The sequence below is a fragment of the Henckelia pumila genome, chromosome 3 (genome assembly GCF_033568475.1).
Source record: "Henckelia pumila isolate YLH828 chromosome 3, ASM3356847v2, whole genome shotgun sequence".
Taxonomy (NCBI): Eukaryota; Viridiplantae; Streptophyta; class Magnoliopsida; order Lamiales; family Gesneriaceae; genus Henckelia; species Henckelia pumila.
The window spans coordinates 42,004,276-42,030,897 of NC_133122.1; the positions used below are offsets into that span (position 1 = coordinate 42,004,276).

Consider the following 26,622-nt stretch of genomic DNA (forward strand, 5'->3'; position numbering starts at 1 on the left):
GCACTTATTTTCTTAACATCGAATGGTCCTATCCGTAAGTGTGACCCATACTTATAGTGCGACTGATCAGTCTAAGAAACCATCGTACGAGGCTGGTGGCGAACCACCCATACATAAATGGCAGAAACTGCCCATACATAAATGGCCACACTACTTCAATTTCCACCTAAAATATTTTATTTGCTCAACCATAGAACTTCAATCATAGCATAAAAATTGATTTCATGAATGCATGTACTTTAAATAAATTGTGTGTCCTTCATTTATATTTAATTTATTTTCTAATATCATATAAATATTCAAATAACTTTTCATGCATAAAATAATTAAATATAAACTCAGGACACATGAAATTTCTCATGGTTTGATTCAACTGCTGGCCCTAGACATACAAGCCCATTAACTTAAGACTTGGCCCATTAGTGTACTTAAGCCCATTAACAACTTTTCTAGGCCCAATAAATCAACCAAAGCCCATTAAGACTAACTTAGGCCCAATAACACTGTCCCTGGCCCAATGGGCCCAAAAGCCCAATAACAGGCCCAATAACTTTCATGGGCTCCCAAGCCCATAAAAATTTCTGACCAACTTAAAAAATTTAAATAAAAATTAATAAAAGCCCAAAAATAATTAAATTAACCCAAAATAATTTAATGGAGCCCAAACAAATTAAATGGTACTAATTAAATTTTTGGGAATTTAATTAGCCCATTTAACTCCTAATTAACTTAAAAACTTAAAAATAAAAATACCCGAGCTCAATTAAAATAACCCGGACCCGGACCCAACTAACTTAACCCATATTATTTTAGACCCGACCCGGACCACATGACCCGACCCGGATCCACCAACAACCCAAAAACCCGAAACCCTATTCTTCCCTCTTCCCCCTTGCCGCGGCCGCACGAGCAGCAGGCCTTCACGGCCTGCTGCAGCCCAGCTCCGACCACCGTGGCCGGAGCCCCGCCGGCAGGACCTCCCCAGGGTCCTGCCGGTTCGAACCATGCCCTGGCCCGAACCCCATGCTGCCTCCTTCCCCAACACCGAACCCTCTTCCAAGACAACCCTAACCTGCGTGCCCATGGCTTCCCTGCTGAAACTCGATCGGCCGTGACTCCTAGCCCCAACCCAGCCAAAGCCGACCCATCTAGACACTCTAGGGACCCCGTAGGACCTAGCCAGCAGCCCCCTTCAAGCCATGGATAGTAAAAACGTGAGCATGAACATCACAAAGCCAAAACCGAGTGCATAAGAGAAAGAATTTGAAAACTTGCTGTCAAAAATGATAGATCTCGATGCTACACACCCACACACATACATACACTGATATAGGATTGAAAAGAGAAGAAAATCATGCCTTAACACCGATTTGATAGAGCTAAAACGTGCACGACGGGGCGACGACGGGATGACTTCGAGCTAGAAAAACCCACGGCTAAGGCTCTTGGATGGTGATGGCCGATGGTGAAGAGGCTGAGAAGTGAGGGTGGCGGCTGTGTGTGATTTACGTGAGGAAGAGTGTAGAATAGGTTTAGGAATTGATATAATATGATATATATTTAATTAGGGAATAAAAAGGGAATTTAAAATAAGTAAAATATAACTTAAAAACTCTTAAAAACATAATAAAACTGATGGTAAAATTTAAATCTCGAAATTAGTAAAAATAGGAATTTTAAAGGTATTAAAAAGTCCATATTTTGGCTTAAATAGGGTAAAAACGGACTCCTAAAATAATTAAAATTAAATACTGATAATTTTGGGGAATAATATCTCAAAATAATATTTTTGGGCTCTAAAAATACTCATAAAATAATTTGGGTGGAAAGTTGTCATCTCGTCCGTCCACAGTCCTGTCTACGCGATCAAAACAATTAATTAAAATACTAAAAATCATAAAAATCACTAATTATGGGTTAAATGCTTAAAAATAAATTAAATCATGCACAAATAATTCACATAATTATTTAACCCATAAATCTAAAATTTAAATAATTAAATATCCTAATTATGCATGCGGATTTACGTATTAAAAAAAATACCGGGTGTTACAGTATTTTTCTTCTAAGGTGAATTTATTTATATGGTATGACTCGTATCCATTTTTTAATTACTTCGTTTTTTTTATTGTACGATGATGTCGTTGTTTTGTTTCTTTTTTTTTAAAAAATTTATGTAGATTTGTATTGAATATAATTTGATTTTATGTGCGCTTTTGTTGTAATGTTAGCTTATGTGAAAATTATTTCAAAATTTATATCATGTTGTTAATGGGAAATACTTCGGTGGAGATTAAATAGGTTATCAATTTTCTCACGATTATGCTACACACCGATCCGGATGCTTCATATATTACGTTGTGTGTTCTCCGTCCACTAGTTTTTAATAATTGTTTTTCATTCATTTGAGTTATTTTTTGATCTCCACACATTTCCCTCTATTGTTTGTTCTCTCTGTGTTGGGCGGTTTGGTGTGTGCTCGAGGTTGTTCCATTCATTTTCTCAAAAAAAGGGTTGATCACGAAGGAGACCTCATCCCACATGAGTCAGAGGCCCATTGGCTCATGCGGGGTTAAATCGAGGGATGTGCACGAGTAGGCAGAGACCTGAGGGAGGGAACAACATGGTCCAACCCCCAGAGCATACCCCCAAATATTTCAATGAGGAATATGCTCCACACGAGGATCGAACCCGCAACATTGGGGAATTTCTTCGCACGTCATCTTAGGCCTTACCAACTCGCCTATGCCCCTGTGGGTCCATTCATTTTCTCGTTGTTGGATGTCGTGGCCAACTAGGATCAAAAGGAATAACAGCGGAATTGTGAGGGGAAAAAAATGATGAAAATGATCAAGTCATGTAGAAAATTGATGTGCATCATTAAAGATGTGTTTTTTTAAAAAAATAAAAAATAAAAAAATTATTGTCATTGTTAAAAAAAAAAAAAAGATAGATATTCACAAATACTATTGTTTCCATAAAAAAACTTATTGAAAGAAATCAAAATGTATTAGATGTACCGGAAAAAAATGCGATAACAAACAAGTGTTTTTAATTTATTTTGATTTTGAGAAAGAAAGAAACTCGTAACATTTCAATGTTTATATATACTTAATGTTTTGGTGTAGGTGTTGTGTAAGTGCACATATATTTTTTTTTCGAAGGCAAATTTATAAAATCAAACTGAGGAAAATACAAAGGACGACAAGTTAAGAGCCCGTCGGTCACGATCAGTCGAAGAACCAGCCGACCTAGCTAGTGAATGAGTCATCTGATTCACTGATCTAAAACAAAAGATAAAATACAAGATGGTAGTTCTGATAAAAGGAATCTACAATCTTCCGCCAAAAGGCCTAGGCTTGAAACATCCATCACAGAAGAATGGATGACATTGATTACTAGGAGCACATCTGATTCGATGATAACGTTGATGAGCTTTAGCTCCTTTATCCAGCTTAGAGCCTCGCGAACTCCTAAGGCTTCAGCTGTAGACGAAAGGAAATTGCCTTGGAAGCATCCATATTTAGCATTGATAATAGCTCCGGAGGCGTCGCGAATAATACAACCATAACCATGCGAGGTGGATCCTTGAAAAGAGAGCGTCGATATTGCATTTTACAAAATTTTCTAGAGGGAAGGTCCAAACATGCGTGGACTGATGGGCTGAATGAGGAGAGCTTTTATTCCTTGAATTAGCTATCAGCCATTGGTTATGAGAATCTGAAAGCTGATTGGAAAATAAAATTTGCTGGTCTTGTGATTCCGTTCCAAATCAATTCATTCCTAGCAATCCAAATGTTCCACAATATCATGGCAGCTCTGTCAATGTCAATAGGAGAGTGATTTGATGTTAAGGCAATCCACCAATCTTTGAAAGAAGAAGCTGTACCAACAAAGCTTCCAATGGAGGTGAGGCACCAAACATTTTTGGCAAAAGGGCATTGGATTAGGACATGAAAATCTGTTTCAGGATCGTGATTGCAGAAAGAGCACCAAATCTGGGTCTCGATTCTCCTGTTCTTCAAAGCCATTCTAGTTGGAATGCACATATTTCTTCTAAAACAAAAACAAAAAATTTTGTAAAATTTAAAAAAAAAATGTAAAAAATGTAGTGTTTTCGCAAACAAATAGTTTCACAAATACAATAGTTATATCAATTTTATAAAATTGAGTGATATTTTTGTAAATTAAAAACAAATCAAAAGATACAAAGTGATTGTATTTGATAAATAAGAACACATCAAATATCCAACGCTCGAATCAGATGCACTCCTAGTGATCAATGCCATCGAATTTTGCCCATCTCTCATTTCAATAACATACAAAATCGTCTGTTTATTAACGCCCACAAAAAAAAAAAAAAAAAACTCGACAAAATAACTCCTCCCATCATCGTGAATTGGTTGCTGTTAGGCCTCCAAGGATTGATTGATTAATCGACAGAAAAAGAAATCATAAATAAAAAATGTGCCGATCCCTGTTTGTTTAGCGGGTACCGAATCCATTGTTCTGAGGCGTAAATGGAAGTGAATCGATTTACGATTGGAGGAGCGCCGCTCTCAGTCTTCAACTCCATCAACAGCTCATTCATTTCTGCCTCTAAATTCTGCCCCTCCATTTCTTCTTCTTCTTGCTCCTTCAAACCCAAGTGTTGTTACGGTAATGGGATGAACGTGGATTCAGATGATGATGAGCCTGTCACGGCTTCTATGGCGTATGCTATCCTGGGAACGCAACCGCATTGCTCTCCTGCACAACTTAAAGCCGCTTTTCGGATCAAAGTAACCATCTTTGTCTGATTATATTGATATATTCCAGGATTTAACTTGGGAATCATGGGGGTTGCTTTGAACGATGCTGGGGATTACGCGTTATTTCTACTGAATTATTGTTTTAATGGGTTGGTGTGTGTTTTTTTTTTTTTTTGGTCTGTGATTGAACGGGGTTTGTAGGTTAAACAGTTTCATCCAGATGTAATGAGAGATGGGCAAAATTCGGATGCAATGATTCGTCGAGTGATTCAAGCTTATGAGGTGATAAATTGCTGTTCATGTTAACTTCGTCTGTCTAATGTATGAGACTGTTTCCACATATTTCTTGATAAGTTGATGTTAACCGACACTTATTTGCTATATCGAGCAGATTCTATCAAACTACAGCAAATCAGAAATTATTGAGAGGTAAACTTGATGTTTGAATGCTTCTTCTTACTTACTGAGCATGCGATGTTTTGTTTGTTTCCACCTGATGTTTGGCATGTGTAGGGAATGTATGGATCCATTCGATCAACCAGAATCCGAGGCTATTGATCTCTTTGTGAACGAGGTTCTTTGCATTGGCAAAGGTAACTACTCCTATGCTATTCTTTCTAATTTCAAGCATGATCAAATGTTCCAGAATCTGAAATAATGGACTTGTTTGCAATTTTACTCATTTATGTGTATACCTTTAACCTTTGATGCCAAAGCTTCTCGCAAGTGATCAACAACACCATTAAGTAAACCATTTTCCCATAAGAACAATGGCTCAAGGGAATTGTTGTATCCATGATTTTATTCTTCAATCCATTCAAGTCTTCGGCAATTTTATCATTTATAGCCACCTGTTGATTCTTTGGCAATTTGTTGAACATGTCGCATATCCTAAAGCTCGTGATTTAGTTTTGTGCAAAACAAGACTTGGCTCATTTTATTTCAGTTTCATTAGTGCAATGCCTCTTGGTCTTAAATGCAAGTACTATATTTTTCAATTATGGCATTCCTTGTACCTTGTAAATTGCATTACCAACGATAGTATCTTTTGCATTTCAATATTTGCAGGCTGTCCATATTCTTGCGTGAATAGTGCTCCTCATGCTTTCAAATTTTCTTCACTATCTGGATCAGCATCTGCTGCTTCTCAAGGTTAGTTTTTCTTGGAAACCACTTTTTTCCAAAAACTTGAGCTCATGGGCGGTGGTTCACTGTAATATTTATATTTTGACATGCTCCCTCATTTGTAAAGCAAAGACCAAGTGCCCAGAATTGATATCCAGCATGTGCATACTGGCTGTCTGTAGTAGGCAACAAAACTTTACCTCAAATTAATTAACTTAATAATATATATTGCATTTCGTGCACCGAAGATTTGGAACTTGCAACTCCTGGCTCTCATACCATTATTGATCGACTAAATATCCAATGGAGGAAAATAGGGAAAATCCATCCCCCTTTGATGTTTATGGTCTCGGTAAAGTTTGCTTGTGGTCAAGTACTCAAACCCATTGCTCTCCTTTTAATCTTCAGGCCACGATGAAAATTATCGAGTTCGGCTTGCCGTGAGTCAGTGTCCAAGAAGTTGTATTCATTATGTTACGCCATCTCAGAGAATTATTCTAGAGGAGCTTCTTGCCGGGTATGAAAGCTATTTCAGTCACAACTATCTGAAAATCCGTTCATGACTCGTTCTTTCCTTAATGCAAGTTTTTTTTTTCTAATCATATTAATGTAAATTCCATTTAAACTCTAATTTGCAGCATAATAGGCATGCCATATGATACTTCAGCTGAGGCAGACTTGCTGTATTCCCTGATTGTTAAAGCGAAGTATCAGAATAATCGCTACACAAGTCCGAAGAACAAGAACGCTAAGGTCTCGAGTAAGCATGTCGATTGGTTCTAAGTGTAGCTAAATCGACGATGTTGTAGATTTGTCGAGAGTAGAACTATAGAAGCAATCATGCCAAGAGAAGGCATAAAAGGGTTACTAGTTTAAAGCATATTTCTCATAGAAGAAGTAGAATACAATGTATAGGAGATATTGGTTATGTGAAGCAGTTGAAACAATACTTGGTTGAAATATATGTACTAGCATTGCGGCACACTAGATTTGTGTGCTACAAATTATATTGGAAGAGCTGTTCCGATGAAGTAATATATAACATGAGGCAAGTCATTATTTAGGCAAATGAACCGATAACAAATTCTAATGAAACATTTCTTTATACTGAGAGATTATCACAATCTAATGTTACAAACAAAAAGTAACCGAAGAAAAGAAATCATTCCACGTCTGTGTAGCTTCTGAATGTCACGCAAGAAAATTTAGCATCACTTGCGTCTCACTGAAGGAGATCCTTCATATCATTTTAGATCAAAATGATCGTTGATCTTCGACGGATGACTCGTCTCATCGATATTCAATACCTTCCGATTTTGAGGCAAAAGAAGTATTGACTAATCTCCCACAAAATTTGTGTTGTAACAGAGAAGTACGTAATTTTCAACTTTCTGTCACATATTGTTTTCTAGGAAGAGCTCGCCATCCAATATCTCCCCTGTAGAACCCTTCTGGCCAGTTAATTTGCTCCACAGCTTGGTACACTAAGTCCCGTGCCTCTTTAAGATCTACTCCTTTAGCAGTGACACCAAGGACACGCCCACCAGTGGCGATGAAGTTGCCATTGGAGTCGAGGGCAGTGCCAGCATGGAATACCTTAACTGCTGAGGCTACTTGTTCTGCTTCTTCAAGGTTTCGGATTACCGTCCCCTTTTTGTAGCTTCCAGGATACCCTTCACTTGCCATGACCACAACCATGGCTGAGCTGGGAGACCATTCGAGGGATAAGCCACTTAGCTTTCCCCTGCAAGCTGCAAGTAGAACTTGTATTAGATCGGACTCTAACCGAACCATCAGTACCTGCAAAGCGTTGAAAGGGCAAGAAGTAAGAAATCTAGGTAATTTTTATGGAAGCGTGAATCATTCAGAGAGGAAAAAAAGCTAGATAGCTTAGGCAATTTGGAAACTCTACATAAAGAAAGGTTCTCTAATGGTCCCGTCAACTATCAGATTTTTAAATCATGCAAAAATGTAATGAAATGGATGACCGGAAAAGGTTTCGAATTCCTTAATAAGCTACTCAAGCAGTCATGTCTCCCTAAACCAATGCATAGAGGCTACATGGTCAGCCATTCACTCACACAAACTTTTTGCATGATCGTCAAATAATTTCTAGTCTTATTGGACGGACCAAAATCACAAACCATTTCTCATATAATTTCCATATAGGTGGAGTATCTTAAATTTGAGGGCGTCCAAAAAGAAACCAACCAAGACTAACCTGGCACTCCGGATCTCCAAACCTAACATTATATTCGATCAGCTTCGGTAATCCAGTCTTCTTCTCGATCATAAGCCCTGCATATAGAACACCCACAAATTTGCAGCCTTCTGCAGCCATTCCCTTCACCGTCGGAAGAATTATAGATTTCATAACAACAGATTCGAGTTCTTTGGTTAAGACGGGGGCTGGAGAGTATGCCCCCATTCCACCAGTATTAGGCCCGGTGTCCCCGTCACCAACTCGTTTATGATCCTGAGCAGATTCTAAAGGTATGGCATTCTCTCCATCTACTATGGCAAAGAACGACGCTTCTTCTCCTTCCAGATACTCTTCAATAATGACACGATAACCAGCAGAACCGAAAACATTTTTCACAAGCATCGAGTCGACGGCTTCAAATGCTTCCTCTAATGTCATTGCAATAATAACTCCTTTTCCTGCTGCTAAGCCGTCTGCTTTTACAACAATGGGGGCACCTTCCTTTTTTATATATTCTTTTGCAGCCGATGGATCAGTAAAAGTTTGATACTGCAAAATCAGAGCAGATAGGGTAAGAGTACAATAGGTAGCAAAAATATGAAGTATAGTAAATAAGGCACACATTTGGCCAAGCCTAGGCTCAATGCGCAAGTCAAGGGCATGGTTTATCAAAGCTTTCCGCACTGAGTAATTATATTTCAAAATTTAGATGAATGAGAGAGGGAAAAAAAAAAGATAGTATATAAATTAAAGTTATAACTTGTAAGTCAAACATCATTTGGTACGAAGGATCAGACTCCACGTCGTTGTTTCATCCCTCGGTTGGCTCAAGTTTGACAATAATCGAATTTGGAAATAATGTCACATCCCATGAGTCAAACCGCTTCTAAAAAAGTACACATTCATTTCATTTGAGCCATGCTTAAAACGCACCATGGGTTTTAAGGCGCGGCATGACGCTAGTTTTATACCCAATGGGTGCGCCTCGTTAACAGGGCTTCAACTTGTTATGCCTCTAGATGCAAAGGCTGTGTGTCTTCATCCTGAACGCATGCCTAATAGCTTTTAATAACTATGGATTTAATACCTTAGCAGTTGGAATTGCATATTTGTCACACAAACGTTTCATGAAGTCTTTTGAGCCTTCCAAGGCAGCAGCCTCCGAAGAGGGGCCGAAGGTAGGAATACCAGCTTTAACAAGATCATTAGCAAGACCAGAAACAAGTGGCGCCTCTGGTCCCACCACAACCAATCCAACTCCCCATTCACGGCAAAATGCAATCACTGATGAGCTGGAAGAGATATCGAGGTCATCTATACAAGTTGCATCGCCGGAATTAGATATTCCGGCATTCCCAGGTGCACAAAACACAGCATCGCAGGACGGAGAACGTTTCAGAGCATAACAAAGTGAGTGCTCCCTTCCTCCTCCTCCGATAACCAACACAACCACTCTCTCCTCTGCAATGCCAATGGCAAATATCTTGTGTTAACAAAAGAAATATGTATTACAAAATCAGTATTCTTGTTTATCACCAACAAAGATGGTCAAATCGCACAATGTCCATATAGCACTCTAAGTGCAGTTTGTTCCTCACAACAGATAAAAACCAAAGTGTAACTTTTTTAATATAATCCCTACAATGCCGTTGGTGTTCATCAGCAGAAACGAATCAATTTAGAGATCAACACATTACTTCTTAGATAGAAACTCCCATGAAAGTTCAATGTGAATCTTCGGGTGCTGGATATGAGATTTATGGAAAATATCCAATACTCAGTCATATTTATCTTCATGGAGAAATCAAAAGAGGCCTCATGCCTCACCATATCTCAATTAAACTAACCAACTCCATGAGACCAAATGAAATTCTATCCCCCTCAACTATGCCCGTAGTTCCGGAATTTGAAAATATATGTAGTAGCAAACTCGACGAAAACAATATACATGTTCACATACATTGCAACCAATTAAAAATTTCACTCATTTTTCAAAACACATAACACACTTATTGAGCTAATCTTGTTTTTGTTGGGGGTTATACTTAATTATTGGAAGAACAATCATATTTGCATAACATGAAAAAATCTTTTCTTTCTCATATTTTCGATCCAGACTGTGATCAATAACATATAACTCCTCACAGCAATTAAAAAAATTCCTCACTCGCATTATTAAAGAACCATGTAAATACAAAATACAAAACAGAAGGCAAAAATCATTATTTTACCAGAAGGAGAGAAGGCCCCATTATTGGAAGCAAGATTAACAAACACAGGCGTAGCTGATGAACGAGAACCGCCGTCTGCGGCGGCTCCAGCGTTGAAGCCAAGGCCAGAACTCCACAGAGCTTTAACAGAATTACCAAAATAATGCTTCAAAAAATTCCCACCAGTCGGCCGGACATTAGAACTAAAGGGACTGATAAACTTTGGCGTCTGATTAAATAGATGACTCTGGATATCCAAGCCTGAAAGACTGCCGTATCTAGCCGCCGACGAGCTGAGTGAAACTTTGAAAGCCATGGTTTTTTTCTTTTGGCGATAATTTGTCACCAGAAAAAAAATGAAAGCGTAATGTTGATTTGTAAACAGTGTAGTCCCAGTTGGGATTCAAAGAAATTGGAGAAATTTCAGACAAACGAGGGGCAAAGACACACATGTAAACAAACCAAGATAACAAAAGACTGACACTGGGTGGGTGTTTTTCAAGGCAAAACCTTGGGCTTTGATTGTTTAAGGGGAAATTTCAGCCTCTTTTGGGTCCATAAAAAAAAAAAAACCATGGACTCCGCATCATCTTGCTTTCTAAATAATGTAGAATGTATTAATAAACAAGAGTAAGGTCTCTAAGTGTTGGAAATCATCGAATGTAACATATGATTATAAATTCTGATGATGTCGGAATTTTACCTCGGGTACGGTCTGGTAGAATGGATTCTCCAACTCCTTTATGAAGCAGGTCGGGTCGGGCTCCACGTAGATCTGCACAAGCAACAGCTAGGTCAAGGGGCGCCGAAGGTGTTTTCGGCATGACCTCTTCGATGCCTAAGTCAGTGGCTTGAAGGCAGAGAGTATGACTAATGCGAAAACTGAGAGATATGAGTGAGTGAATGTGTGGTGAATAATGAATAGTGAGTAATGAATAATGAAACCATAATAGTACCTGTATTTATAGGAGAAAATAGAGTAAGTTACCTAGTCGAACTATAACATGTCTTGAAGTAGGACTCTTCATTCATTGGTCCGTCCTTGAGTTTATCCCTATCTCATTCATATCTGTGTAATGACCAAGCTTATCTTCAATGTATTTGAGTCTTACTTAAACTAGAAAACATACCAAGCCCATTAGGCCCCAGCTCGGGTCGGCCCATCAACAGCAGCCCAGGTCTTGATACGCCCTAACAGGTAGGAAACTGGGCTGGACCTTATATATATAATAATAATTCAATAATTGGGTCAACCCTCTTAAACCCATAATGAACGGGTCCGGGTTAAAATAATTTCCCGGGGTATCAATAGTACCTCCCTAACTGGTCTAAAAGAAGAATGAATTTAGACCAAGAAATGTAGTTCGGACCCCGTACTACCCATACTCCAGTCAGACAATCCAACATTGAATCCGAGGGATGTGTTTATTTGAACGGTCCAGATCAGGATCCGCGTGATGTGCTTTTTACGAACGGCCGAGATGCCCTCTGACGCTTCATCTCCCGAAGCTTAGAAAACCCTGACTCGTCCCGTCCCGAGTCGTAGATCAAGGGTAAAATCAACGGTCTAGATCAATTCACCTCCTCTATAAATAGGTCAGTAACAATTTCATTTTTTACCTCACTCTTGTACTGTTACGCTGTTAAAATTTCGAGAGCTCGCCCGACCTGAATTACTTGCTCCCGACCTGTGTGCTTTCGTACCGAGCTACACCACTGCAACCCTTCCACCTGTAAGTTTTCTCTCTTTCGCATAGGCTAGCTTAATGTCTTCCCCAGATGAAACTTCCCTTAGGGAAATAGTAGAATTTATGGAAGCACTCAGTTCCCCTCAAAACAACCCCGATCCCTCTGACAACCCAAGCTCAGACCTGGATTTATCTGAAACCCGAGAGGAAAAATTGAAACGATTACATAGACTTAGGTCGGATGAGGCTCGATTAACTGCTAAGGGTAAACAATGGTTTGAAATATTAGCCTCCCACCTAAGTCCTGACTCGGGTCCTAGTATTAGAGAGAGATCTGGGTATGCCTGCGGGCTATGAGCTTTTAATCCCAGGTCGAAAAGACCGAGCTCACAAGCCTCCCCTCGACTTTCTAAGTTTTAGCCTAGATCAGGTAAAAATGGGCTTGAGGTTTCCACTCCCGAGCTGTGTGTCACAACTGTGTCAATATTTCTGCATTTGTCCGAGTCAGTTATCCCCGAACTCCTTTAGTTCGATCCTATCATTAGCTGTCCTATTCTATTTTTTTAGAATTCCCTTAGACTTGGGAAATTTCATCTATTTCCTACAGATTAAGAAAACCGCCCCAGGGAGTTTTTATATTTCCATGCGACCCGAGTATCCCTTTTTGAAGGGTAAGCCTACCTCTCACAAGGGTTGGACAAACAGGTATTTTTATGTTAAACCCAACCAGCCCTGGGAATGTCGATCTAATTGGGCTATGAATTTCACCACCCCTGAACCCCCAGCTCTACCCACTCATGATTTCACAAACTTTATCAACACAATGTCCGCGCAAACCTTTAACATTGAAAGCCTGATTAAGGATGATTTGCTCTGTCATTACGGATTCAGTGGGAAGGGAGAGGAGATCGAAGGGGATGTAGGTAGTACCCCTGTACCCGTGCTACCCTTATGTAGACTAATTTAAACCCGTGTATTTTACTTATCGCTTTTTATTTGGTTTAGACGACAGGATCAGATCTGCAGCCATGCCTGCTAATTTACGAGCTGCTCTAAAGAATCTGAAAAGGAAGAAAACAGAAGGTGAGGCCGGTGCTCATCCTGAGCCCCCTCCTGCTGAGCCATCCAAAAAGAAAAACTCCATAGCCAAGGACTAACACAACACTAGTCTTCTCGAAGTTCAGCAACCGCCCGCTGTTTCCTCATCCCGAGCTCGTGGCAAGGAACCTATAGTAGAGTTCGAACCCCTACCTGATACTAAGCCTCAGGGAATGCCTGATCAACCCGGGGTCCCAAATATGTCTTTTTTCTCAAAGCCCGACCCGCAAGGCTGCCTGGGTATAATGCAGAACCTGATTTCCCGTTCTGATTTAAAAATCCTTCAAGGGGTGCCCGCCTTGGAAGCTGAACAGAACTTTGCTCTGGCATCCCTGCAGGTATGTTGCATTTTTCAATCTTACTTTGTATACTGAGCTGTCACTTACCGAGCTAGTATTTACCCCTTACATTTTCACAGGCTCTAGCTTGGGGAGGGGAGATCACCAGCCGAGCTTTTAAAGCCCGGGAGGAACATAACCTGACCCAGGAGGCCTTCGTTGCTCGGATTTCTGAGCTCACACGGAAATCTCGTGAGATGAAGAAGGAATATGAGGAAGAACGGGTTGGGATGAGTACTAAAGTTGAGTCCTGCCGTACCGCTCTCGATTCTGCCAATAGTAGAATTGCTGAACAAAAGGTGGACAAGATTGAGCTGGAGAGAAAAACGCGGGCCCTGACCAAAGATCTTGAGGCTGCGAAGGAGGTCGATAAAAAGGAGTTCTTGAATTCCACCGATTTTGCTAATGTTGTAGCCGAGAAGGCGGCCACCTTCTTTGACGAGGGTTTCAAGGGGTGCTTAGCCCAGTTCAGGGCTAATGGGTACTCAGAGGCCGAGCACCCCGCCCTTTTCCTAGACTGTACCAAGGCTCTCGATGACATACCTGATGAGGATTCGGAGGAGGCCGAGCCAGAGAAGCCAGCAGATCCCGACCAGAGCTCAAAGCCTCAAGATGCCTCTGTTCCTTGATTATTTTTGTTCATGTTGTATGTGTTGTTTAAAAACATAATCTTAATGGTAGACCCTGCGTGGTCAGTAATTTTGGTTATTGCCCAAGTCTGGCTAGTACATTGTTTACTGTTTCGTGCATGAATGTTTTTGCCTAATTCGGTTTTCTTTAAGAGTTCTCATATTCTAACATGGTTTTACTGTTATAAATGTGCATGCAAGTCCAGCCACAAAATTTATTAAGTATAAATCATTCAAGGGCCCGACCTACACATACCCGGACTGGCTGGATTCCAGTTGAGTCGAAATTTCACCGAGTAAATTACTGAGAGTCCGAACTACATGTGCCCGGACTGGATAAACAATAAATGTTGTCATTAAAGCCCGACCTACATGTTACCGGACTAATTGAATCAAGCCAATTTAAATATTTGAGAGTCCGACCTATATGTACCCGGACTAGCTAAAAGTTTAATCAAGGATTTATTAAGTGCAACTCGTTAAAGGCCCGACCTACATATACCAGGACTGGCTGAATTCCAATTGAGTCCCAAAATAAAACTATTCTAGCCTTACTGCAGTCTTTAATATCGATCCAAACTTGAACTTTTTAAGTACCATCAATGTGATTTTTTGAGTGCCAGACCTGCTTGGGCTTTGAGTTTCACTAGTGTGGTCCTTGAGTGCCAGACCTGCCTGGGCTTTGATTTCCACTGATGTGGGCCACTGAGGTGGACTCTGTGTGCCAGATCTGCCTGGGCTTTGAGTTCCACTAATGTGGTCCTTGAGTGCCAAACCTGCCTGGGCTTTGAGTTTCACTGATGTGGGCCACTGAGATGGACTTTGTGTGCCAGACCTGCCTGGGCTTTGAGTTCCACTAATGTGGTCCTTGAGTGCCAGACCTGTCTGGGCTTTGAGTTCCACTGATGTGGGCCAATGAGGTGGAATTTGTGTGCCAGACCTGCCTAGGCTTTGAGTTCTACTAATGTGGTCCTTGAGTTCCAGACCTGCATGGGCTTTGAGTTTCACTGATGTGGGCCACTGAGGTGGACTTTGTGTGCCAGACCTGCCTGGGCTTTGAGTTCCACTAATGTGGTCCTTGAGTGCCAGAACTGCCTGGGCTTTGAGTTCCACTGATGTGGGCCACTGAGGTGGACTTTGTGTGCCAGACCTGTCTGGGCTTTGAGTTCTACTAATGTGGTCCTTGAGTGCCAGACCTGCCTGGGCTTTGAGTTCCATTGATGTGGGCCACTGAGGTGGATTTTGTGTGCCAGACCGGTCCTTGAGTGCCAGACCTGCCTGGGCTTTGAGTTCCACTGATGTGGGCCACTGAGGTGGACTTTGTGTGCCAGACCTGTCTGGGCTTTGAGTTCCACTAATGTGGTCCTTGAGTGCCAGACCTGCCTGGGCTTTGAGTTCCACTGATGTGGGCCACTGAGGTGGACTTTGTGTGCCAGACCTGCCTGGGCTTTGAGTTCCACTAATGTGGTCCTTGAGTGCCAGACCTGCCTGGGCTTTGAGTTCCACTGATGTATGCCACTGAGGTGGACTTTGTGAGCCAGACCTGCCTGGGCTTTGAGTTCTACTAATGTGATCTTTGAGTGCCAGACCGGCACTACAAGGAATTTTGTAATAGACTACACCAGAAAGGCTACGGTTTTTAATAAAACCGTAGTATTTTTACAATTAACAACAGTTTTTACAGAAACCGTAGTTAATGGGAGTTTTTTAAAATATATGTCTACAGTTTTGTAAAAATCGTTGTTGTTTGTGTTCTATAACATCGGTTTTTAAAAACCGTAGTCTATGAGCGTTTTTTTTAATAAATAGATTACGGTTATTTAGTACCGTAGTCTATGAGCGTGTTTTTTTAAATAAATAGACTACGGTTTTTTTGTACCGTAGTCTATGAGCGTGTTTTTTTAATAAATAGACTACAGTTTTTTGTAGTCTATGAGCGTTTTTTTTAATAAATAGACTAAGATTTTTTTATACCGTAATCTATGAGCATTTTTTTAAATAAATAGACTACGGTTTTTGGTACCGTAGTCTATGGACTTTTTTTATTTTTTTTATAAGGGGGCTTATTTTGTGAAAGACGGCCATACTCGCGCCCTAATCGCATTCATCATCTTCTTTCTCCTTTTGCTGTAATCGATTCTAAGTTTCGGTCCTTTTTTTAAATCGATTACAGCGCTTTGATTCTAAGTTTCCCCCCCTTCGTTTTAATCGATTCTATGCATTAATCGGGTCCAGCTTTTTTCTCAATCATTTTTTGTTGCTGTATTTACGAAGCATAATTGCACGGATTTTGGTATTTAACCAAAATCAGCAACCGGCGCCGTATCAATCGGCCACCTCGCTGAAGCAAAATCGCACGGATTTTGGTATTTAACCACTAATATGCCCTAAATTTTCTCGCCTGTTCTATTTTTAGGGAAGTAATGATCTAGTTTTCATGTTTTTTCTTCACTTTGGTACCCAATTATAATTGTTGGGTTCTAGTTCTGTTCAGATTTTACATTTTGACGGTGTGCCTATGAAAGGGTCTTCTGATATGAATTTATGGCATGGTTCTCGATTTGTTGCTTTGACTTGTGCATGAAACAACTTTATGGACCTATCATTTATGTTGTCCAAGTTATAAATTGTCTGATTTGTGTTCCCTCTGATCTTTCTTGTTTTTGGGTTTTTTTTTTCGTCGGGCGGAGGAATCGTTGAGGAGGAGATATAAATTTTCGGGTACGTTCCATTTCATTTTTGGGTTTTTTTCTGCGTATGTTTTACTTTGCTTCTTTATGGGCTTTGTCTCAACTCTTAAATGGCATTTCTGGGAAGCCTTTTTACATTGAAAAGTTTTTTTTTCTTTTCATGTCCATGATATTTGAGATTCAAGAGTCTATTTATGATTGTTTGTTGAATGTGATGTTTTTGTGTTGAAACAGAAGGCAAGTTTCTGATTGAATCTGTGACGTCGACTCATTTCATATGCATTTTTAATGAGTTAGAGATGTAGATTAGTGAATCTCTGTTCTTCTACTGGCTGCAAAAAAACAGGTCTTGCAATCGATCATCTGGGCTTTCGTGTGTATTGCATTACACCAAAAGATCTAACCACCAATCATTCAACTTGAGTATCTTGTAGGAGTTATTGCCTAAGTTTTAGTGCAAACAAGTGCATCATTAAATCTGCCGCATCCCATGTATGATTGTCATCAATTAAAATACTTTCCTGAATGCATTTTCTTCTGGACCTGTGTAATCTTGCTTTATCATGGCTATTATTGCGTGCAATATAGTCGATTACTTGTTTCTAAAAACAAGTAAACTTCAGTTATCCTAAATTAGTTGCACAAGTCCAATTGTTGTTATCGAGTGCTCTATTGGAATTTACAAGCTGTTGATGTATATGTTATATTGGCTACAATTTTCCAAACACTAACTGTACATGTTATGAAGATTTTAAATCTCACGTTATTGACTGCATTTTGTTTGAGTTTAATGTTATATTTTATGTTTAGGCTATTATTTATTTGAAACTTCTTGAATTTATTCTTGTTAATGGTATACATGATGTTTCTTGCTTTCTAAATCAATTAACCTGGATCAAGCTATGCATTACTGTAATAATTGGTGCTAAGCTTCTTGATTTTTGCCTTTATTTTGTGCCAAGTTTTGTTTTTCAGGTTACTTGGGACAGCAAAACTCGATACCCAAGAAAATGTAGAAGACAACACCTTGAAGTTCAAGGATTCTGCTTTCATGCTTGGATCTCTTTGTTATCGAAACCTTTCGAGTTTTAATGTCAATTTTAAATGAGAGAAATGTTTGAAAGTTTCTTGTTAGAAGTTCGAAGTTCGAACTTCATTTTCCTTCTCTTTCTCGCTTCACCTTGAATCAATGACTTGGGTGTATAGTGTTTTAATGTCCATTTTTATATCTCACTTGGCTAATATATATTTTCTCAATGAAACACTTCTTGGCTTCTTGCAGGTGGACAAGGCAACATCTGAAGCTGGTTTTGTAGGTGCATTTTCCCCCAAATCTTATTTTTCAGATCATTCTCTATGGTTTAGTTGGCATTAGTTTAGGAGGCGGTCTGGTTCTTTCATCTTGGTTTTTAGAATTTATTCCTGCTCCAGAGAGAGGTACATGGATGTTAGTATGTTCTCAGCGTTTTGGACAAAATGGAACAATTCTTAAAGCTTCATTGCTTGGGTATGTGATAGCTAATTAATTCTTGTTTATAGTGACTGTTCTCAGTGTTTTGGACAAATTGGAACAATTCTTGAAGCTTCTATTGCTTGGGTATGCGATTGCTAATTTTTGTTTCTTCAAATATATATATATGTGACTTATTGGTTTTTCCTTTGGTTGAGTCTCCATAATTTGGTTGTGACTCAACTTAACTTTTATAGAATAGGTTGATGCATTATTAGAAAATGATAAATGAGACGAGGTAATATTTGATTGAGAGCTTCTGAAATATAAATGTATTGGTGAAGTGTATATACATTCTGCAGCTCATGCACATATATTATTGATTGCAACAGAGGAGTTCATGACGTATATGCTATAGGGAAATCTTCTTATCTTCTGCTTGCTATAGCTCTTGGTATCCCCAAACATGCGGGTTCTTTTTCGGGAGGCCCTTTCGACGGTGCACTGAGTTGGGATAATATAAGCTTGCTTGAGCTCATGTATTCGATCAGACAAATACCTTTATTCAGAACTTTCTTAATTAGATCATTCTAAGGTGTTTAGGTAGTTTTAAATTGTAGGTTATTCTGAGTCGTAAGGATATTCCGTAGCCCCGATTATCCATATGAGACAATTTTGAGAGCATTTGAGTTTCTGAAGGAATTATTTGGTGATCATGTACAGGGAGGCATGATCCAATTACACGGTCTGAATTTTTCATGCATGTAGAATGAACTCCAAAGCAGAAACAACACAAATGCTAGTTAATTTGTTAGCCATACAATGACGGGTAGCGAAACCACATCAAAATGGATCCAGATCGAAGTCCTCATTGGGAGCCAGAGATACTGATTTTGCAAGTGTAATGAAGGTTACTAAATAATGAATTCCTCTATTTTATAGTTTGCATGAAATCATTCAAAATTTGAATTTTTTATTTTGAGTTATTTTGTAATACTAAAAAAATTGAATATTTAATTTTATTTTTGAATTTTGTGTAATTTAAAATATTGAAGGTTTTCTTCTCCGAATTTGTGGCTGGTTGACAAGAAATGAGTTGTTATTTCTACGGTAAGAAATGTCATTCTTACCGTATTCATCGTCTTCATCGTCTTATCTTATCCGCCACGGACAGGATTGTGTGACAGCATTTGCTGCTTAAATATTGTTTTCTCGTGTAGTATGTTCTAGTCTCATCTGTTGTTTGTCTTTCTATAGTTTCTTCTATGTGCAGGGGCTGGTCAGAAAATGTTAGGTTTTTGTGTGCTTATGTAAATGTATTTTATTCTGCTGTGGCATATGCATTTTTCTATACTTATATTTTAAGCTATTTCGGAAAAATAAATCCTAATATTATTTCATTTTTGTTGTTAGAGGCTGCTCGCGATAGGGAGAAGGAGTTACTACATGAGATAACGGATCTACAACAGAGGTATGCATATATTTTAGATGACGGAAGTTCGTCTTGTAGTCGATCATTGGACACAGGATTAGAGAAACATATTCCTTGAAGAGAACAAAGGGCTATGTCAATTCATAACATAACAAGCAAGGGAGATAACTTGACAGGGTCGAGGCCACATATCATGATCATAACAAGGAAAGAAACATGTGTCTTGACCAATCATGGGGAAGTCTCTCCAAAAGCAAGGGAGCCAGGCTTCGAGCTAGTTTTAGCAGAGCTAGAAAGATTAGGAATTTATAACCATTTTTTACTCTATTTTTTAGTGTGTATGAAACTAGGATTCAAAATTTTCAATTTTGAGTAATTTACAATACTGAAAAATTGTATATTAAATTTTATTTTTAAATTTCAAATTATGAGGAATTTATAATATTGGAAATTGTATTTTTTTTTGTTTTATACATAAAAAAGACAAGGGTGAAAAACCGTTGTGAAAGGGGTCTTCAAAATCGTTGTTAAAGCTATGTAGTTAAAAGTGTAATAGAAAAGACTACGGTTTTAACCGTAGTCTTTAACGACAAAATACTACGGTTAAAAACTTAAAAGTGCGGTCATAGACCACGGTTAAAAACCGTAGTCTTTAACGACAAAAGACTACGATTAAAAACCGTAGTCTTTTGTTGTTATAGACTACAGTTTTTAACCGTAGTCTATGACCACACTTTTAACTACATGTCTATTAACTACGGTTTTAAACCCCCAATTAACTACGTTTTTTCACCGTAGTCTTTCAGCATTTTTATTGTAGTGCGGCCTGGGCTTTTGAGTTCCACTGATGTGGGCCACTGAGGTGGACTTTGAATAAAGGATGTTACCAAAAATCACAGGGTGTTCCATAAAACAAAACTGACTCTTGCAATATTCAAAAAAAAAAATTGACACTAAAACAAGACTGGCCCTGATGGAAACAAAATAGGACTGACTGTAACGCAAAAAGACGGCTGGTTAAGAACTAGCTTAGTAAGAAAGTATGACGAGACCCGAGCTGAGCTACTACGGATAGTATTTTTCTAAGTGCTGAGCATTCCATGGCCTTTTACCCTTTTTTCCTTGGGCATCTTCCAAGTAATATGCAGCTATTCCAGCTTTTCCTATCACTTTGAATGGGCCTTCATACTTGGCCACTAGCTTTCCTCTTTCCCCTGGATGTTGTATCTTTCGCATAACCAGGTCTCCCTCCTGGAAAACCTTAGGGTATACTCTTTTGTTGTAGGCCTGGGTCATTCGCTTGCGTAACTGCAGCTCGGGACCTGTGCTCTTCCAGTAAGTCTAAATCCATTGCTCGCAGTTCTTGATTGTTTGCCCCATATGCCATTATCCTAGCACTCTCCTATCCAATTTCTGCCGGGAGCAGCTTCAGTCCCATACACCATACTGAAAGGAGTTTCACCCGTACCGGATCGAGTTGTAGTTCGGTAAGACCACAATACGGAAGGGAGTTTGTCCGCCCACTTGCCCTTGGCTGCATCCAGTCGTGTCTTAAGAGCCTGGACTATCGTTCTGTTAGTAACTTTGACCTGTCCATTCCCTTGCGTGTATGCTACAGAGGTGAAAACTTGTTCGATCTTCATTTCTTGACACCATGCTCGGACTTTGGATCCACAGAACTGTCTTCCATTGTCTGATGCTAACCTGCGAGGGATCCCGAAGCGGCACACTATATTTTTTCATAGAAAATTGAGCACTTTATTTTCCGTAATTTTAGCTAGGGGCTCGGCCTCCACCCATTTAGAAAACTAGTCGACCGCGACCAACAAAAATTTTCTCTACCCCGTGCTAACAGGGAATGGTCCTACAATGTCCATTCCCCACTGATCAAAAGGACAGGCGGGCACCACTGTCTTCATGTATTCTGCAGGTCTCCACTGTAAGTTAGCATGTCTCTGGCCATTATAACACGCATGAACCAGATCTGAAGAATCTTTCCGCGTAGTAGGCCAAAAGAAACCAGCAAGAAGGGCTTTCTGAGCCAGGGCAAGACTACCTAGATGACTTCCGCAAGACCCTTCATGAATTTCCCGTAATACATAATTTGCTTCGTCGGGACCTAAACACTTCAACAAAGGTTGAGAGAAGGATCGTTTGAACAGAATTTGATCTATCATGACGAAACGAAGTTCCCTTCGCTTTATCTCCTTAGCTTTTTTATTATCAATTGGTAATTCTTTCGCGGTTAGATATTTGTGTAGATCATATCTCCAATCCCCTTTTGGTATTTGAGTTAGCATATCATCAAGAGTTTCCAACTGAGATATGAGCGCCCGACCTGCAACAATGGGATCAGGTCGATCATTCAAGGCACTGGCTAAGCGAGCCAAATAGTCGGCCTTGATGTTCTCAGCTCGGGGGATGAGCTCTAAGTTCAGTTCGGTGAATCCTTCCTTGGCTTTGTCTAATGCCTTGGAATATTTCCTCATCTTATCATCTTTGATCTCAAACTTTCCTTTGCTCTGCTGAATAGCTAATTGGGAATCGGAATATAGAGTAGCCCGAGAAATACCCAGATTTCGTGCTGCCTTAAGTCCAAGTAATAATGCCTCATATTCTGCTTCGTTGTTAGAAGCTTTGAAGTCCAATCTAATTGAGATATTTGTTTCTTCACCCCAAGGTGAGATAATCACGACTCCAGCTCCGCTCCCTGATTGACATGATGACCCGTCTACAAAGATCTTCCAAAGCTCCCCTTGTTCTAACTGAACCATCTCTGCTAAGAAGTCTGCTAGGGCTTGAGCTTTTATGGCTGTCCGAGGCTCAAATTTGATGTCGTACTCACTCAACTCTGTAATCCACCTGATAAGTCTCCCCGATGCATCTGGATTAGTTGCAATTTTTCCCAGAACGCTATTGGTGAGCATGGTGATGGGATGTGACAGAAAGTAAGGATGTAATTTTCTTGCGGTGATGACCAGAGCTAAGGCAAGCTTTTCTTGAGTTAAGTAATTGAGCTCGGGTCCCTTCAAAGCATGACTCACAAAGTAAACAGGCTGATGATTTGTTCCCTCTTTCCTAACCAGGACTGAACTTGTTGCTCGAGGTGTGACCGCCAAATATAAGAACAGTTCTTCTCTTTGAGTGGGCGTATTCAGCACAGGCAATTGTTTTAAATAGGCTTTCAAATCCTGAAAGGCTTTCTCACTTTCCTCATTCCATTCGAAAGTTTTGTTCTTTTTTAATACTTTAAAGAAGGATAGACTTTTATCTGCAGACCTGCTTATAAACCGGGCTAATGCTGTGATTCTTCCTGTTAACCTTTGTACCTCCTGTATATTCCTGGGCGAGCTCATAGAAATAATATCTTGGACCTTTTCCGGATTTGTTTCAATTCCCCTTCTCGTAATCATATAACCAAGAAACTTTCCAGCTCGGACTCCAAAAGTACACTTGCTAGGGTTTAGCTTAAGCTGATAGTGCTTCAAAGTCTGAAAAGTTTGAGTTAGGTCGGTAATGAACTGGTCTGTAGTTCGGGTCTTGACCAGGATATCATCTACATAGACCTCGATATTTTTGCCGATTTGTTGCTCGAATATTTTATCCATCAACCTTTGGTATGTAGCCCCAGCATTTTTTAGGCCAAATGGCATGACCCTGTAACAATATGTTCTTGTTGACGTCACAAAAATCACTTTATTCTTGTCCTCTTTAGCTAGTGGGATTTGATGATATCCTTGATAGGCATCCAAGAAGCTAAGCTGAGCAGCTCGTGCCCCGCTGTGGAATCGACAAGTTGATCAATTCTGGGTAACGGATAACAGTCCTTTGGGCATGCCTTGTTCAGATCCCCAAAATCCACACACATGCGCCATTTACCAGAGGACTTTGGCACAAGAACTATATTGGACAACCAGGTCGGGAAATAGATTTCCTCAATGTGTCCAGCTCTGATTAATTCGTCTACTTGTTCCTTTATTACTGCATCTTTCTCAGGGCCGAAGTGCCGTTTTCTTTGAATAATAGGATGGCAACCCTTTACCACATTGAGCTTGTGCTCTGCTACTTCTCGATGGACCCCTACCAGGTCTGAAACTGACCATGCAAAAACATCTTTATTTTTTTCCAAGCATTCCAATAAGGTTTGCTTTAACGGTGTTTCAAGGGTGCTAGCAATTTTTACTGTCCCCGAAGGAGGGGAGATCATGATTTCCTCAACCTCTTCTTCAGCGGTGACAGCTGTGTCTTCTATTAGGTTGACTTTTTCCATGCTAGAAAGTCCAGGTCTGTCCACTCTATCCGTCTTGGTCACCTTTTATTCTATTCTGACCTCCTCCACATAGCATTTGCGAGCAATAACTTGATCACCTTGTACTTCACCGATCTCATTACCAACTAAAAACTTTATTTTCTGATGCAGAGCTGACGCAACAGCCATGAAAGTGGTCATGGCAGGTCTACCCAGTATGGCATTATAGGCAGATGGAGCGTCTACTATAATAAAGCTCACAATCCTGGTCTTGCGACCGTTGCCTTTTCCAAGAGTTAGGGGTAGATTTACTAACCCAACAGGCCGGATTGCATGACCCGTGAAACCAAAGAGTGATGTTACGACGGGCTCCATTTTGTATTGTCCCAGGTCCATTTGATTGATAGCTTCTTGGAATAGAACATTGACAGAACTGCCTGAATCCACAAATATCCGGGCTACATCGTAATTTGCGACCATGGCCCTTATTACCAGTGCATCATTATGGTTGCTAGAAACCCCTTTTAAATCTTTCGGCCCAAAAGAGAGGGTCGGGCCAGTGTTGACAGTCTGATTGTCAATTTCCATATTTATCAATTTTTGGCTGCTAGATTTTCTAGCTCGATTGGAATCTCCATCAGTAGGGCCTCCAGAAATCATATTGATAATTCCTCGAGCAGGTGGGGCCGATCTTTGATGAGCTCGGTCATCCCTGGGCTGGTCTTGATTTGGATGATTAAAATCTTCGTGAGGAGGAACAGTCCTGGCTCTTTGTCTTGACCTTCCTCCCTGTCCCCTGTTCGGGCGATACCCCTCTTGACGGGTCAATATATTTTTTAATTCAGAGTGTTGCTGTATTATCCTTTCAATCTCTTGATCTAATTGACGATAGTTCTCCTTAGTATGCCCATACTCATTGTGAAAGTGACAATACTTATCTGATTCCCTATTTCGAGGTCCCTTTTCAGTCCATGGAGGTCTTTGCGTGAGTTTCCGATCGTCACAAATTTGAAGAGCTCGGACTTTGCTCATGCGCAAAGGAGTGAAAGAGGTGAATTCTCCCAATAGTTCGGGTCGGAATGATTGTCCTATCCCAGAATTACTGCTCGGAACCCTATTATTCTTTGGACTTTTTGGCCGTTCCCTCTTCATAGCTGCTCGCGAGACCTGTATTTCTTCCATGTTGACATATTTCTCAGCTCGGGCGAGTAATTCCTCGTATGTCTCCGGCGACCTCTTTATTAGAGATTTGAGAAAATCCTTCGTATCCAGTCCTTGCATGAAGGCACTGATGAGCAGGTCTGGGGTAGCCATGGGTACCTCGAGAGCCAAGGCACTAAACCTGCGGATATATATTCTCAAATTTTCATGTTCTCGTTGCTTGATTGCAAAGAGGCTGAAAGTAGTGGTAGGATGCTTTTTGCTGCTAGCAAAGTGATGCAGAAAGGATTTGCTAAAATCCTTGATCTCCTTGATCTCCCCAGGGCGTAGCATATTGAACCATTGCTGGGATGGTCCTATAAGAGTAGTAAGAAAAGACCGGCACTTGATCTGATCAGAATATTTATGCAACAGAGCTGCATTCTCAAAGCGTGCTAAATGGTCTTCAGGATCTCCTTTACCATCATACTCCCCGACGTGAGGCAATTTGAATTGTTTGGGGAGATCGGCATCCAATATCTCCTGAGTAAAAGGAATGTTTCTAGTTGTGGTAGCTAGGTACCCGACCTGCTTCTTCCTTAGCTGCTCTATCTCTTCCTTCAACTTTTTGATCTCCTCGAGGTGGGCATTATGATCGGGGTGCGGGGGATTGACTTCACCCCTTTCCGTCAAAGCCCTCTGAACAGCCTGAGTTACTAACTCCTCTAAATTTGGGTGATTTCCATTCTGATTAGCCATCAAAACTCTTTTTCTTCAAATTCCCACAGACGGCGCCAATTGATGATGTCGGAATTTTATCTCGGGTTCGGTCTGGTAGAATGGATCCTCCAACTCCTTTATGAAGCAGGTTGGGTCGGGCTCCACGTAGATCTGCACAAGCAACAGCTAGGTCAAGGGGCGCCGAAGGTGTTTTCGGCGTGACCCCTCCGATGCCTAAGTCAGTGGCTTGAAGGCAGAGAGTATGATTAATGCGAAAACTGAGAGATATGAGTGAGTGAATGTGTGATGAATAGTGAATAGTGAATAGTGAGTGATGAATAATGAAACCATAACAGTACCTGTATTTATAGGGAAAAATAGAGTAAGTTACCTAGTCGAACTATAACATGTCCTGAAGTAGGACTCTTCATTCATTGGTCCGTCCTTGAGTTTATCCCTATCTCATTCATATATGTGCAATGACCAAGCTTATCTTCAATGTATTTGAGTCTTACTTGAACTAGAAAACATACCAAGCCCATTAGGCCCCAGCTCGGGTCGGCCCATTAACAGCAGCTCAGGTCTTGATACGCCCTAACAGATAAAAAACTGGGCTGGACCTTATATATATAATAATAATCCAATAATTGGGCCAATCCTCTTAAACCCATAATGAACGGGTGCGGGTTAAAATAATTTTCCGGAGTATCAAATTCATTCAAATCGAATGACAACGGAAGCTATTTCATAAGTTTAGGAACATTCACATGAATATAAATTAATGAAAAATTTAAATTTACAAATAAAATTCTAGAAAACTAACCTCTAGTTTTCCTCGTGGGCACTCACCGATTTCTCTCAATGCTTTTACTTTAACTTTTTAAGGATAGCACATCCTC

General features: G+C 40.1%; 4 protein-coding genes across 4 annotated transcripts; 1 reads left to right on the forward strand and 3 right to left on the reverse strand.

Annotated features, from left to right (window-relative positions):
• The first annotated feature begins 4,323 nt into the window (after positions 1–4,323).
• LOC140887703 (uncharacterized) lies at positions 4,324–6,852 on the forward strand. The gene is made up of 7 exons (XM_073295136.1): positions 4,324–4,781; positions 4,953–5,033; positions 5,143–5,180; positions 5,265–5,344; positions 5,820–5,903; positions 6,285–6,393; positions 6,515–6,852. Exons 1-7 carry the CDS (start codon positions 4,521–4,523, stop codon positions 6,657–6,659), a joined length of 798 nt encoding a protein of 265 aa, XP_073151237.1. The 5' UTR covers positions 4,324–4,520; the 3' UTR covers positions 6,660–6,852.
• Positions 6,853–6,943: 91 nt separating this feature from the next.
• LOC140887702 (phosphoribosylamine--glycine ligase) lies at positions 6,944–10,807 on the reverse strand. The gene is made up of 4 exons (XM_073295135.1): positions 10,311–10,807; positions 9,167–9,540; positions 8,098–8,628; positions 6,944–7,676 (listed from the first exon to the last, which is right to left on the reverse strand). Exons 1-4 carry the CDS (start codon positions 10,603–10,605, stop codon positions 7,260–7,262), a joined length of 1,617 nt encoding a protein of 538 aa, XP_073151236.1. The 5' UTR covers positions 10,606–10,807; the 3' UTR covers positions 6,944–7,259.
• A 9,872-nt stretch (positions 10,808–20,679) lies between these two features.
• On the reverse strand, positions 20,680–23,267 carry LOC140888561 (uncharacterized). Its single transcript, XM_073296253.1, has 3 exons — positions 21,457–23,267; positions 21,117–21,318; positions 20,680–20,955 (listed from the first exon to the last, which is right to left on the reverse strand). The coding sequence occupies exons 1-3, from the start codon at positions 23,265–23,267 to the stop codon at positions 20,680–20,682; spliced, it is 2,289 nt and encodes a 762-aa protein (XP_073152354.1).
• Positions 23,268–23,929: 662 nt separating this feature from the next.
• On the reverse strand, positions 23,930–25,762 carry LOC140888562 (uncharacterized). The gene has a single exon (XM_073296254.1). The coding sequence runs from the start codon at positions 25,760–25,762 to the stop codon at positions 23,930–23,932; it is 1,833 nt and encodes a 610-aa protein (XP_073152355.1).
• Between the last annotated feature and the right edge of the window lie 860 nt (positions 25,763–26,622).